General features: G+C 38.9%; 1 protein-coding gene across 4 annotated transcripts in view; it reads right to left on the reverse strand.

Moving 5' to 3' along the window:
- Positions 1–254: 254 nt before the first annotated feature.
- Positions 255–15,058, reverse strand: part of olfm2a (olfactomedin 2a) — a 76,925-nt gene continuing 62,121 nt past the window's right edge. For all 4 annotated transcript variants that reach the window (XM_041777830.1, XM_041777829.1, XM_041777828.1 and 1 more), the window contains 4 exons: positions 6,850–7,005; positions 4,890–5,109; positions 2,700–2,806; positions 255–984 (listed from right to left, as the gene is read on the reverse strand). In XM_041777830.1, the coding sequence (XP_041633764.1) occupies positions 310–984; positions 2,700–2,806; positions 4,890–5,109; positions 6,850–7,005 (1,158 nt within the window). In that variant the 3' untranslated portion in view covers positions 255–309. The remainder of the gene's footprint in view (positions 985–2,699; positions 2,807–4,889; positions 5,110–6,849; positions 7,006–15,058) is intronic.

Genomic DNA, 15,058 nt, shown 5'->3' on the forward strand with positions numbered 1-15,058 from the left:
ATAAATGGTAAAGATTGATATTTATTTTTCATCACAAATAAAAAGAACCATGCTTACTCATCACAGAAAGAAAACAGGAGAAGCCTTCAGTCCTTGTTTCTTTACCGACGTTGCTGTCGGAGTGTTTTTTGAGAATGTGAATAATAGCACTCTATGAAGATTGAAATTTCTTTAAAAAATCCAAGCCTTTGCCCATAAACCAAAGCCCCCAACCCACACCTCCCACAATCCATACCCACCTCCAGCCATCTTCTTTACCCCTCCCAACACAATGATCACAGCGTTATTGAGAGAGTCCTTCTAAAGCTCTCAGTCACCAGAAGTCTTAATAACCTGGAACAATGTGACATTATAGAGCACCTGGTGTCCGTTGTTCCATGTGTACAGGACCCTTTCTCTGGGGTTGTAGTCCATCATAGAGATGTGAGAGTACTGATTGTGAAAGGGGATGTCTGTGTACTCATAACTTGAAGTGTTGGTGTAATAGGCAAAGTAGATTTTGGCACCAGCAAGGTGGGAGTTGGTGACATAAAGTGTGCCACAGATCATGAAGGATTCTCCAGCACTCCGCTTTGGAAAGCCTGTGTCCCAAGTCTGCAACACTTCCAGACTCTGAGGCTCCAGACGGCTGATGACGATATTCCCAGCATTGGGGATGGTGGTGTAAACGGCCCACAGGCCATTCTCATCTGCCATGAGGTCGATGTCAGAGTAGCCACCCCAGGAGTAGGGAAAGGTGTTGTTATAACCGGCCCCGCTCAGGCTGCGCTGCACCAGCACACTGCGAGATCGGAAGTGGTACTTGATAATGATGTTGCTCTGGTACTTGTTGTAGTACAGTGAGCCGTTGTAGACCACATGACCAGTGCCTGCCCAAGGGTGAGGCAGCAAGTGCTGCACAAAGTTCTGGCCCTTCATAAAATCATTCATTGTGCGGTATTCCAGGACACGGCGTCCCTTTAAGTAACCATCCATGGACCAAACCTGCGAAGAGAAGAAAATGAATTCACTTGGGAGGATGGTGCTAATTAAAGGAATAGGACATTTAGATTAAAGATAAAATAAGACGGGTTAGAAATTGTTGGAGAACTCTGCTGTGTTATACCTGCCACACACCTCTGCAATAGCACTTAAAGCAATGTTTTATTATAGCCTGTAGCAGTGCCTTGGGCTAAGTTAGGATATTGTGTATACGTGGTGAATCCTGACATGTTGAGTGTGAGTGTATGCCTTCCTGTGTTTACGCATACTTCACTGTGTGCAGAACTATTGATCTCCCCCGTGTGTGGGAATGAAGACGTTGCCTGGTCCTTGCAGTCAGCCACTGCCAGTGCTCTCTGCCCTTTCCAGTCCGCATTTACAGAAAATCAATCCATTTAGCAGCTCTATCTTTTTCCTCAAGCACTCTCAGCGGATCTCTCCACTGACATTGCCCCTCTCTGGCTGAATCCTCCATCTCATTCCCTCAGTGCCCGTTGAGGCACAGTTCAGCTGTTAATTGATTCAATTAAACTGCAGTTGGCTTTGATATTTATTTTGTCCTTAACATATCAAGCAGAGCTTTGCTAAGATATGGCTCTCATTCCTCTGTTTCACCTCGGCTTGTTTTTTTTTTTTTTTTTACCTCCTTCTCTCTTGCCTGGCTCATTCTTATGTAGACCAGGCATTTCTCTTAATAACAAGCCCAGTGGGGGTAGAGAAAGGGTATGGGAGGAGTTTGGGGGCGATGTACAGCAGCTGAATTATGGAGAAGGGGAGATTATGGAGCATTAGGCATTGTTTCCCCTATGCCGACTAAATGACTCCCTAGAGCGAAGCAAGGAACAGGAGCAGAGCCAGGCTAAATCCTCTCAGCTGAGTTTTTTTCTGTTTGGCTCCTCGGTGACAATTACATTTTCTAAATTTGATTATCATCATCGTTGCTGGTGTTGATGTGAAATTGCTGATGTATCTTTATGTTTATGAAATCGTTGATTGATATAAGGAACTTGCTGGTATAGTGATTAAAGACGGAGATCAGAGCATTCGATCACATTAATTGACCTTTTCTTGTAGCAATATCTATTAAGCATGCTATGATACAGTGTGGGGATGAAAAAGGCCAAGGTCTTCTTTCCTTTTTAGGTTCATCAGTTTTCATTCTCCCCTGTGGATGGATAATAAACTCGTCTTCCTCTTATCCATCTTTTCCGCTTCTTTAACCAACCAAGCGGCACAGTTCCTTCTCATTGTATTTGCTCCGCTTTTTTCTTCTTCTTCGCTCCGTGTTTTTACCCATATAAAACCACGGACCATTTCTAATCAGCTAGAGCCATTACTATGTCATCTGGGTTCAAAACATCTCAACACAAACACAGTAATTACCCAAGTGATTTAGAAAACTTTAGTCCAAACAACTCATTCATTTCTCCTCTGATGATGAAGTGATCAATCAGAGAAGGTTGTAGTGACAAAAGAGGACAGGGAAAGGGAATGCTATCCATCAGAGACTCAGCTTTGCATCCCTACTTCTCTTTTTTTTCCTTCTTCAGAGTCCATGAGAAGTCATACTCAAGGAAAACAGTAAATCAGTCACTGACATCACTACTGCTGTCAGGGGCATTTTTTTCTATTTCACACATAAATTTGGACATTTTTGTCAGTAATTTAAGCTCTATTTTATCCTATCCAGTTTCAGTTTCCAAAGGAAGGGGACTTACTCTGTTGTCTGAGCTAGGGATCATGGTATCCGTCATCCAGGAACCAAATCTCGACCCTGATGCACGCACTGTGATTGGATTACTGACACCAGTCAGCTTCCCACAGCCTGTAGATCAAAGGAGAAAGGACATTTAGACAACATGAAAATGTACACATGGATTTAAGGTGGTTTTATGTCTGTTGCACAGAGTACTGGACAAGAAAAATCCATAGTGACATAGAAAAATGTTATTTTTAACTCTAGATGAGCAGCTTATCTGATAGTCCGTCCACTAGGCTTGGCTTTGAGATTTCTATCAAACTGAAGTGTTCTGTTTTTGCTCATAAGTTTTAGTTTATATTAGTTTTAGATTATATAAAATAAGACATATTTAATCACACATTAATCACATTTAACATCTCGTTAAACTTTTTCCAGACACAGTTCACCTTACGAGTTAAGATTAACAATCTATTTTAATATAAAAATAAAAAAATAAGGCCTGCATTGCTTGTAGTACAATTATCAACCAGTGAGGTAGGCAAAATTTACTTGAGTGTTTTATAATGAGATGTCCATATCTAAATCAACAAAAGCATGTGAACCCTTTGAAATATCTACTTTTCTGCATTAATTGGTCATCAAATGTGATCAGATCTGTGTCAAAGTCACATGTATAGACAGACACAATAAGCTTAACCTAATACTACACAAATAATTATAATATCGAATGTCTTTATTGAACACAACCATTAAACATTCACAGTGCTGCTGGAAAACGTAAGTGAACTTGTTGGCTAAAGACTCAAAAAGGTGCTTCATGGAGTCAGGAATTAGCACACCTGAAGTCCATTCACTTAAATGAGCTTTGCACCAGGTGTATAGTTACTATGACTTATTAAAACACTCAATTTTTTAAAGTGAGTTCTTCACAAGAAGCATCTGCTGATGTGAACCATGCCTCACAAAAAAGAAATCTCAGAAGACCTTGAATCAAGAATTGCTGAACTGCTGGAAGGGGTTACAAAGTCATCTCAGCTTTACTTTAGGTATTCACCAGTCCACAGTTAGACTCTATTCATGTACCATAAGCAAAAAATTTAACAGGTATGGTGTTCAAGGCAGGACACCATTTATGAAGCCATTACTCCACTCATGAGTCTTATCATTTTTCATTTGCAACGCTTCAACGAGAACCAAATAATTGAATTAATCCTGCTTTTTGGAACCAGAAATTATAATCCGTTAAGCTAATTACTTATATTTTTAATAAACCAGGCTTGCAGTTCTAGTCTAATGGAGTTTTATGAGCTGTGCTCCACAAGCCAGGGCTGTAGCTCCAGTCGATGGATCCTGCAATAACGCTCCACTACCTGGATGCAAACCAGCACACTGGACCAATGTTGTAGCTGAGAGCAGTTTGGCTGGGTGTGGATTTAAGATAAAAATGTGTAGGCTGTGCTGGGTTCAGTTGGCATGCACAATAACCACTTACCCCTGCAGAAATGCAGGGCACAATGGGCAAAGCATTTTGACAGTGTTTACCAGCAGACACCATTATCCCATGTTTAGCTGTGAAGCAGTTTGTGTTTATTTGACTTTTTGAGTGTTTTCCTTAACTTTGGACTAGTCAGCTAGCCCAAATGATTAACTGGTAGAACAGAAGGATTTTTTCCTGAACAATCCTTGAATGTTTGTTGTGATTTTTTTTCTCATATATATAACCACTGGACTAGGTTTCCAGTTGGATCCAGGATGTTTGTCTGTATTTGTCCAGGTTTTAAAAATACTTAATCATTGTAACTCAGCTACAAATATCTATAATTGATCAACAAAATTTTATTAATTTTGTCTCTGCGTGAAGTTCTTTGTATTATGTGAAAGCTTAGAGCCACTGGAACACAATAATAAACACTAATGAGCTAAAGGATAAAACAATGATAATAATAACTGCAGGGGTTTTCCATTATTTCATCTGCTTATATAATGGAATTGTGCACAATTATCACTCAAAGCTTTCCATTTTTTAATTAAGCAAAAAATATGAGCTAAGCTCTGAGGAAATGTTGACAATATGCAACAGAGTTGATAATTTATTTTCTGCACTGCCACTGTCTTACTTTCCTCTTGTTTTACACTGATAATGGTAAATGTATTTCAAAATCAACATTTAATGATGCCAGTCCACTCATTAACATAGATGTTATACCTAGTTTCTGCATGCAGGAGTGGAGTCTGGTTTCCAGAAGTAGGACTCTTTGGCGTAGCTCCTCGTAGTCATAGGCTCCCATTTCCTCTTGGATGGCCATCAGCACCAAGGACAGATTCCTCACCTCCTCCCGAAGACGAAGGATCATCTTGGCATCTGCCTTGTATTGTTCTAGCACTGGCAGCAAGGGGAGCAGCTGAGTCACCTTGTCTTTTAACTCCTAAATTGCAGAGGAAGATGTGGAATAGCAAAGAAGGTTGGAGGGGATTAAACCCTGGAGAATATCAAACAGATACTAGTCAGTGATTGTGTGCAAAGCTGCAAGCTATTCAATCTGCAGTTGTTGCTTCTGGTGTGTAGATAACCTCTCAATCATGGTCTCATAGTGCAGCCTGGTGCTGTTCATTTATTTGACATGTTAGGTCACAAATTTGTCATGACAGTCCTAGTACTACAGTATAGCACTGATGTTACACCTTTGTTATCTGCACTGAAACAGCATTGGACTGCTCTTTAGCTTTATTGTGAATAATTACACTGTTCACTCTCATCTAACAATATAAAAATGCAATCAATGGTTATGCATTTTCCCAGATGCAATCTTTTTTTTTTACTATATTGATCTGGCTGCTGCCCACTTTTAATTGTGTTTGTATGATCTGCAAAGACGATTTATTTCTATTTGCAAACCTCTACCGAGTAAACAGATTTGCGTTCGAACAAATTAAAAATAATGTACATATTCATTGACTTTCCAAGCTGTCTGAGGTTGTTTGAGCTTTTTTATTTGAACCACAGTGAGGAGCCTAGTATTGCTGGGTTTAAACTTGGTGTGTGATAGATTTTTTGTTTACAAGTGGAAAAGAACAATGTGTCCTTAAATTGGAGTGCAGGGAGCAGCAGGAGAGCCAGGCTGCCTTCTTGGAAGGTAGAAAAGAGAAAAAGGTGTATCAATAAAGTGTAGCCGCCACAGGAGGGGCTGTTTCCTTCTTGTTAAGGTTTATCGTAAATCTGGTGATGGAGCTGCTCTCAGCCCTGTGGCGCCACATCATAAATCTCATTTTCCCCTTTTCAAGCTGCGAAAATTCGGTCTCGTTAATCTCCCACGCTTAGCCATTGGCAACTTTGAGCTGCGAGCATTCATCAGCCAACCTGCTCTGGTCAATCCTGCTTTTCTGAAATACTTATGTTTTTCTCTATATTCGGTTGGCAATTTGCACTAAGAAAAGTGAATAAAATGCTTACTATTCTGCAGATTTAAGTCATCTGAGGCTTGGCTAATTTTCATAAACATCTTTATTGCTACATTTTGAGCTGCTTTCATAAAATACACTGAGGGAAAAACACTCCGGTTCCAGAGCTGATGCAGTGTCCAAGCAGTTAGGCACACTTAGCATTTATCAAGGCGTCTTTTTAATCAAACTATTTTATGGCCCATCTAATATCTGAAGAGTGTGAGGAATGTGGAAAAAGCCTGGGCCAGACAGCTCACTGACAGGAAGACAAAAAGGCCCGCTGATAATGGCAGCTGAGCCTCAGCTTGTAGAAAGATAAGGAAGAGATAAATGTGAATATATGTGGCTGTTATCTAAGAGCAGTCACCAGAATGTTAAGTATATCTTTAAGTGAAGAGAGAGAGGAAATGATGTGTAAAGAGGGAGAGAAAAAAAACTCCTCTTGTAGGTCCACGACTTTAATTATCCAGGAGCATGTGAGTTGGCACAAATTGTCTGTGCAGGACTAAGATAGTTTTAGAATTGTGTTTGTGCATCGCGGCTGAAGCAGTCCATCATGAGTCAAACAAAATTTTATAGTCTGTGAAGAGCAAAAGAGATTGCGATGCACTCTGGCCAAGTTTGTTTGCACACACAGAGCAGGGCCACATCTAATGGCGTCTGCGCTCACTTGACAATAATAAAAACACTCACCACTGTTCAAGAGGTGACAGACAGCCAATTACCTGAAAGCCCTTTGGATTGAGACTTCGGGGATTATCCGAGGCCACCTTCAGCTTTCCATCCACCGCTTTCATTAGGCTCTCTGTGTTCCTCACATACTGTAGATCTCTGTATGTCCGCAGGTCTAGCACCTCCATAGACTGGCTGATGTTCTGAACCTGTTGCACATACATACAGAAACACACACACAGACACACATAGATAGTTCTCGGTGAATATCATTTTTATGATCATCTTAAAGTATTTTGACAGCTTAGCTTTGCCTGCAAAGGAGGATTAAAGCTTCAGTTAGGAACTTTCAATTTGTGTTCATTAGGCAAGACATGACATAAAAAGAGGGAAGCAGAAGTGGGAGACTAAGCAATAGACTCATATTATTATATTAATGCTGTGACCTGTTCACTGAAGAAACAAAAGAGCAGAGAATGACATGCTGGCTCGAAACTTTCATTAATGCATGGCAGGCCTGAATGATATAGACCAGGATTATTCAATTACAAATTCCATGGGGCTAAATTTTGAAATCAAGAAATGTTACCGGGCCAGTCATGTTCGGCACCAAAGAAGTAGCTGGTAATGTCAAATTTTGAACCGATACAGATCAATTTGATGGAAAAATATGCACCTTTTTTTTCAAAGTCTCCTTTTTAAATTTGGCAACATGACAAAGACACATCAAAAAGTGCATAAAAACACTACAACAGAGCTGGATTTCAACATAACCTGAGGTAGTAGAAATGTTTTTTTCACTTGAATAAAAAAAAAAAAATAAATAGAATGAAAAAAATAAAATGAAATTCTGTAAATAATTGTTTTGGTCACATCTTACCCAGGCATATCTAAAAGTGCATAAAAACTAAATTTTCACAGTCGCAGCTACAGTTGAAAAGGACACATTTTATACTCTGTATCTTGGGACTACGTCTGTCAGCATTGCGAGCCACGCTTCAGAACAATACAGTGCAGTGTAGGTAGACTGTTTCTAGGCTACGCAGAGTGTTACATTCATGATCTGAAATACTGTGGGAATTTATGAAAACTTGTGAAACAGGTTGGCCTCTGCATCTCTGACATGACCGCAGGCTGGGCCACTCGGGGGTTGGTTCTCGGACGCATGTGGGCCCCGGGCCACTAATTGAATAGGCCTGATCTAGACTCAAATATATACATGGCATTTTTCTTGCCTTTACAGTATGGTAATATATTGTGATTTTCCAAAATTAAAAAGATCACACATTTAAATGCATATTTAGGTGTCACAGCCTGCTTTTTCCATCTAAAACAAACCTGCAATGGCATACTGAACTCATGTTTGTGCATACAATCACAGAAAAATGATTTTATAAACTCTTCTCTTTTTCATAACTGAACCTGTAATTTTAAGTTTAATTTCTCTCCTGCTGAGGTGTATCAAACTGCTGTTGACTGCCATATTTCCAGGCATGAGCATTCACAATGAAAGCACTTAAGAAAAATAACAGCTATGGACTTTAATTGTGAAGAACTTGATAGAACTTGATTAATTGTGCTTAGCATTAGCAGTGGTACTAACGAGTTTATGCCGCTTCAGAAATTACAGCTGCTTCTCTGACCTTGTTGAACACCACAGCCTGCTTCTTTCATGAACTCATCATGAACTCAAAACAAGCCAGTCATCTGTTAAAACACACCTTTAACCCGTTGCTTATAGATTGAATCACTGCAGTGCTGGGCTATGGACAAACTAAAGGCTACCTCACACCTAACGACTTTCCCATGATTTCAAAGTTGCAGAAAAAATTCCAAAGTCGGAGCTAAATCGCAGGAGCCTTGCTAAAGTCGCAGCTCACTCCCGTTGTCTCAGTCGTTAGGTCTAAGGTGGTCATAAGACCTAAATTTTAGCTGTTTTAAGGCAGTCTTTCCTTCCAGTCTTTGCAAAATCTTAGTCTCAGACTAAAAACTCAACGACTTGCCAACAAATGGTGTTTAGGTGTGAGAGGCTCTCTCATGCCAGTCTTTTTAGAGTCTTTTAAGAGTTTTAGCAAAGTCCTCTGATGTAAGGCCGCCATAAGTTGATCCAGTGCAGCATATAAGCCTCAGACAGGCTGACAGAGGCACTGTGCAAAGCAAGGGCACTGAATGTGTTGCTGTCATTACAGACACCAAACTTGGAGAGGAAAGAACACGTTTTACCTCTTAACTGTGTGTCAAGCTAATATCAGCGGCACCAGTGGGTGACGTTCAGTTAATTACCTAGCTGCTTGCTTAATGCTAGTGCGAAACATGCTGATGGCAGGACTCAAACTAAGGCCGGCCACACACTACACGATTTTTAAATCTGAAATGATTTTAAAACCGTGGGAGATCACAGATATGAGGGCCGTTTCAAAAGATTTTTCATCTTTAATCCTCTGAATGCACACACTAGACAACTGAGCCAGACTGTCAGATCACTGGAGACCACACAACTGCCGACCTAACCCTAACTCTTGACACACAGGGGGGAGGAGAAAAAGAAAAAGGGAGAGTAAGTGGTGTAAATTTCAAGTTGAAATTTACTATTTAACTCTCCAGACAGCTCCATAAATGTAATCCACCATTTTAAACAATATTTAACTTATGATTAAATAAAACCTGACAGTGTCAGTCTCCTGTAATTGTCACAGTGTCACAGTGCAGTAAAACTTTACCATGAATAATTGACACATCTCTGCCATCAACAGACCATATATTAACAAAAACTAGGGGTGGGAAAAAATATAAATACAATAATATATCGAGACACTTTGACCCCCAATATACTGTGGATTTTTTAAACTCCTTATGTCGATTTTTTTTGTAAAAAAAAAATCACTCATATTTTATGTCAGGTTGTTAATTAAATAACAACTTCCACACCTCCACTGCGGTAGCAGAGCCACGGCATTTCCTGTAGTAGAGGCAGTTAGAGTGGCAGAGGTCAACAGAAGCGATTATGACTGACAAAATAACACCTGTACAATCCAAAGCTGACATTTGGAAGCACTTTGGCTTCAGGGTTTAAAGAGGGAGTACAAACAGTTAGAGAAAGGAAGCGCTGTTTGTAAGCTTTGTCTCACTGATGTCATATACTATAGCGGGAACACAACCAACTTGTGGTCTCATCTTAGAAGGCACCACGTTGAGATATCAGCACAGAGGCAGCCGAAACCTGTTGAGCCAAATCAAATGGGAGATTCAAGGTGACAGCTCTGATGCCAATTACAAAATGTGCCAATCCATTGACCTGGTGGACGGAGTACAAGTGTGAGTATCTCCTCCTGTCACACCTTGCAAAGAGGTATTTGTTTAATGCGGGGAGGAGTGTCTCTGCTGAGAGTTTTCTCTAAAGCAGGGGACATTGTCACCACACAGAGGAGTGCACACTCCAGGACATGCTGATCAGATTCTTTAAAAACAAAAGAAGTCAAGGACATTTAGTAGGCCAATCCAGTTTATGTACACTACACTCAGCGTACTATTTCGGTTGTTTTAATTTTGTTTACAAGAATACTCTGTGCATTTTATTTTCCTCACACTTTTCATCTCAGTGCTCAGTGACATAGAGCACTTATGCAATATGTATGCAAAGGGTTTTTCCACACAATCTCTTCAGTTCAGAGAGTGACAATAAGAGGAATATGTTCATTGTTTTTATTTATTTCTGTGGAGTCAATAACTCAAGGCACTTCAATCCTCATGTTTTTAATTACAGTGTGAGTTGCACTGCAGGTTAGGATGTTAGTCAAGGAAAAAAAATAATTACTTGAAACATTACTTTAATGTCAGTAGTTTAAGTGACAAACTTGATGCACTTTATGTTTTTAATTTCAGTGTGTGTAAAACTGAGTTTTCTCTTTATTTTTTTTTCAAAGTAATGAAATGGAAGCGTTTTTTTCAATCATGTAGTTTTGACTGAGATCATCCTCCGAATGATGGATATTGTGTGATATACATATACACCCTTTTTGTTTTTTTGTTTTTTTTTCTTTAAGTCAACTGTGTAGAACAGGGGTGTCAAACTCAGGCCCAGGGGCCATATCTGGCACGTTGTTACAGTTATTCACAGCCCAAAAGATCATTTGATATTTCTATTATAGCCGGCCCAATGGTATGAGGTCTGCAGATTTCCTCCAGCATAAAAATTTATGCTTAATCTTGATGATTTAAAATATCCTTGTTAAGTCAAAAAATTTTAAAAAGTAAAGAATAAAAATAATTAGATTAAAAAGTCAGGAGTGTGTTACACCTCACAATTATAACTCAAACCTATGATTCTGATCTTTTATTTCATATTCTGACCTTTTCAATCTAAGATTTTGACTCCACTCATATTTTCACCTTTTAGATTCACACTTTCAAATTTAAAGTCATATTTTTAACCTTTTAAACTCATGATTTTGAATTTCATCTGACATTTTCACCTTTTCATCTCTAACTTTGACTTTTAATTTCATATTTTCACTTTTAAGATTACATTTTTAAATTTAAACTCATATTTTGACCTTTTAGATTAATGATTTCGACTTTTCTTCCATATTTTGACCTTTTGAACAAATAAGTTTGACTTTTTTTTTTTCAGATTTTCAGCCTTTAAACTTATAATTTTGACTTTTTCAAAATCTTGAAATCATTTATCAGCAGCACTAAGTTTTTTTTCCTTGTGCAATTAAGCATCCGCTGAAGCATTTTTTCAGGCGTAGCCTCTACAGGTGACAGCGGATGTGTCAGCTGGAGCCCAAATATACAAGAGACACACAGATGCCGCCTGCACAGTGTTCAGTTCTCTGATGAAGATTTAAGGCAGACTATCATCCATTTAGTCACAGAAATGAGAAAACACACAGTTCCGGCTTCCATTCAACAACATAAAAGTGGCAGCCGGACATTTTTGGGTTCATATGACAAATATTGCTAACACTGACTATACACCTCATTAATATGGAAGTAAATATAAAGAATTGAAAAGGTGCAGTTCATTTCCACATGTGTTGATGTTTTTTAATGATAAGAGGAGAACAGGCTTGATCAGAACTATTGAAAGATACATTTTGATGCTTTAGATTGATCAGAATACAGAAAAAAGAAAACAAATGTTTGGTACTTTAAATGTTTGCCGTCTTAAAGATTTCAACATGTTTTAGCACAAATGTTCATGCTGTGCTTGTTATTCAAAGATAACAGGAGCCCTTAATTTTTATTATTAAAAACATCTGCAACATTGATTATTAGTAATATTGTGAGATATTGATTGCAGGCTCCCGTATCACTATTAATTCAAAATTGTATCATTGTAGACTTTTGGTATAGAAAAACATTTTATCCTCCACAGGATTGGTATGAAATGATCTCACAATAAAAATGGATATTTACGCCCCAACTTTACATCCAAGGAAAGGAAAGAATACGTGTGGCAGTAACATACTTCTGTATGTGATGTACTACAGGGCAATGCCTTCAAAAATAATGATAAAGTAAAAAATCAAAATCAAGTGTAGCGAAAGCAGCAACACAGCACTGTGTTATATTAAACATAAACAGGCTGGTGTTAACAACAAGCAAAAGCAAAACAACAAAATAGAAACAAAAGGCAACATGAACCTCAAAGAAGAGGTGATGAGCTTCAAATAACAGCACAGAATTTATCAGGATGTTACATAAACAAAAACACAATATATTATGAATTATGTGATAAAAGTCAACAGAAGTCAAGTGATGATATTAATATCCCATAAACAGAAGGGTAGTAGGCGATTAGGATTACAATAAAAGTACACAAATATTATGGGAACATTTAAACAATAATGCAAACTGCATATATCTCATGGAGGCGCAAACAAGCTGTCAAGTAGGTGTTTATTGAATCTCAGTTCTCAGAGGACTCAGGTCTGCACTATGTTTAATTTTTACGAGGTGCTCCGCTTGCTCACTCTTTGACAGCCCACTCTGTAGCTGCATAACCAGCCTACTGTTTCATACACCCCCTCATCTCCTGCACATCGCCCTGAACTGGACCAAAATCATTAGAGCACTGACACATTTTCCTGACTGTTGGGGCATATAGGAGCCTCACGTGTACATATGTCAAAGTGCCCACACAAATACACACCCACCCACACAGACACGCGCCTCCAAAACTCCACAAAGATGTTTATTTAAATCCCTCCAAACCAAACAAAAACAGTCTGAACTCTCATAGGTCACTCTTTGGCATTGAATTTGTTTTGTACCAAATGCCGTGCTTGCCTACTCTTTGACAGCCCACTCAATTACTTTGTGTCCAAGCCTACTGTTTTCTACACCCAACTCTTCTCCCACATGCTTCATGAAGTGGCCAGGGAATTTTTGGTCAGACAATATTTTTTACACCAATTAAAACATTCTTGACAGCAGTGCAGATGGAAGAGTTGAAGCAAGGTGTTATGGATAATTTTTCCAGCAGCCTGGAGTCCAAACAGATGCAGGTTCCCCCTCCTATCAGGCTTTTATGTCAGTCGGAGCCTGCTGAATTCTATGAACCATGATAACTAATCTACAAAAAACAGGCATTTCATACTGTCCCCCGGCCTTGTCAGCCTCACACCTTCAAGAATCCAATCACTCACAGGTGTGTCTGCCTCATGTCCAATATAATGACTCACTCTTGAGTGTTTGTGTGTTTCACTGCCCTCCTATCTCATTTCATCCCATCTCGGCTCAGACAGTGAGAACAGGGAGAGATGAGGTGTTCAAACTCTATGTCGACAGCGTTCTCACACCACTGTCCTTCAGGGTAAGCCCCGCCTTGAATGGCGTGTTGCCTAACTTTGCAGAAATCTGAATAGAGACATTAGCACAATGCTACTACATTCTTTGAACAGAGGGCATTTCAGACATTGTTAGTGTAACCTTGGCTCTCTCTGTCAGGGAGAGCCCTTGTGGCTCTGGTCTGCTTACATTATTTCCCACATGCTCTGGGTTCAAATGAGGATGTCTTAGCGAGCATGGTACTGTTGTGTGCACAGATACACAGACTCTGACATAGTCTTTTAACTTGTGTGCGGCTAAAACAGCACTGACCCCAGGTGTCCTCATTAGGCTGAGCTGCGGACTGGATTTGACATGAGTGCCGAGCTCTGAAAACTGGTACAAGCAGAGTGCATGTAAAGAGGATAAACAACAATAAAGAAAATACTGTGCAGCAAAACTAATTATAGCCTTTAACTAAAAGCTGAACTCTATCGCTCTGACATGTACTCAACACCAAGGAATACATTTATAAATATATATACATAATATATTTCTATCTATAATTTCAAATACTTGTCTTCGGTGTTTTACAGTCGTAACAGAAATAAACACTCTCATAAACACTAATAGAGTAAAGGTTTACCTTTATCTGACCTCGACTTTGTTTTTTTTCACACATTCATAGTAAACATGATCATCTTAAAGTGCATATATCCTCAAACTAATGTTGGAAAGGGTAGAGAAAATGAAAAGTAAATACTTTAGTTGTTAAAATACATGTATAAAAAGATACAAACAGCTTTAAAATAAGTGTGATTTTTGAGGGTGACAGTATTGACTGTATGTACAGTATGACAGCATTACCCTAGTGAAGTTATCTGCTTAATGAGCTCCTAAAGTTGATTTTGTTCACTAAGGAGAATATAAGTGTCTAGCCAGTAGGGGTGTGATGAGATCTTATGCCATGAGATGTCACGAAACTAAAACATTACAAGATTTCAAGATGAAAAATGTCTTGCGAGATTCATGTTCTTCATAGATGGCTTCAAACAGGCTGCCCTGAGGTGATCATATTTCAGTGAAAAGCACCCTGTTATTTATCCTGACCAGTGTTAATTTCATCTACTAAAACTATTCATCAACAGCTTTTCCATGATGAAAACTACACTAAGACTAACAAAAATCTGGAATGAATAAAACTGACAAAAGTAAGTTTAGTTTTTGTCAAGATGACTAAAACTAGACTAAAATGTCGTCGGACATTCAAAATACATGATTTTTCTCTACTGGTGGTACATCAGTTAAAAAAAACAATGCAGCTGTATCTATTCAGCCTCTCAGCTGTAGAGAGCAGGGACCCCAGGTTTGGCAGATGCATAAAGCATACTACCATGACTTGGTACCAGATTTAGGCAAGAAAAAAAATGCTTGGATTAAAAGTAAAGACTAAAACATGAGGACTTCTTATGGACTAAAACTAGACTA

The sequence above is a fragment of the Cheilinus undulatus genome, linkage group 21, assembly GCF_018320785.1.
Source record: "Cheilinus undulatus linkage group 21, ASM1832078v1, whole genome shotgun sequence".
NCBI lineage: Eukaryota > Metazoa > Chordata > Actinopteri > Labriformes > Labridae > Cheilinus > Cheilinus undulatus.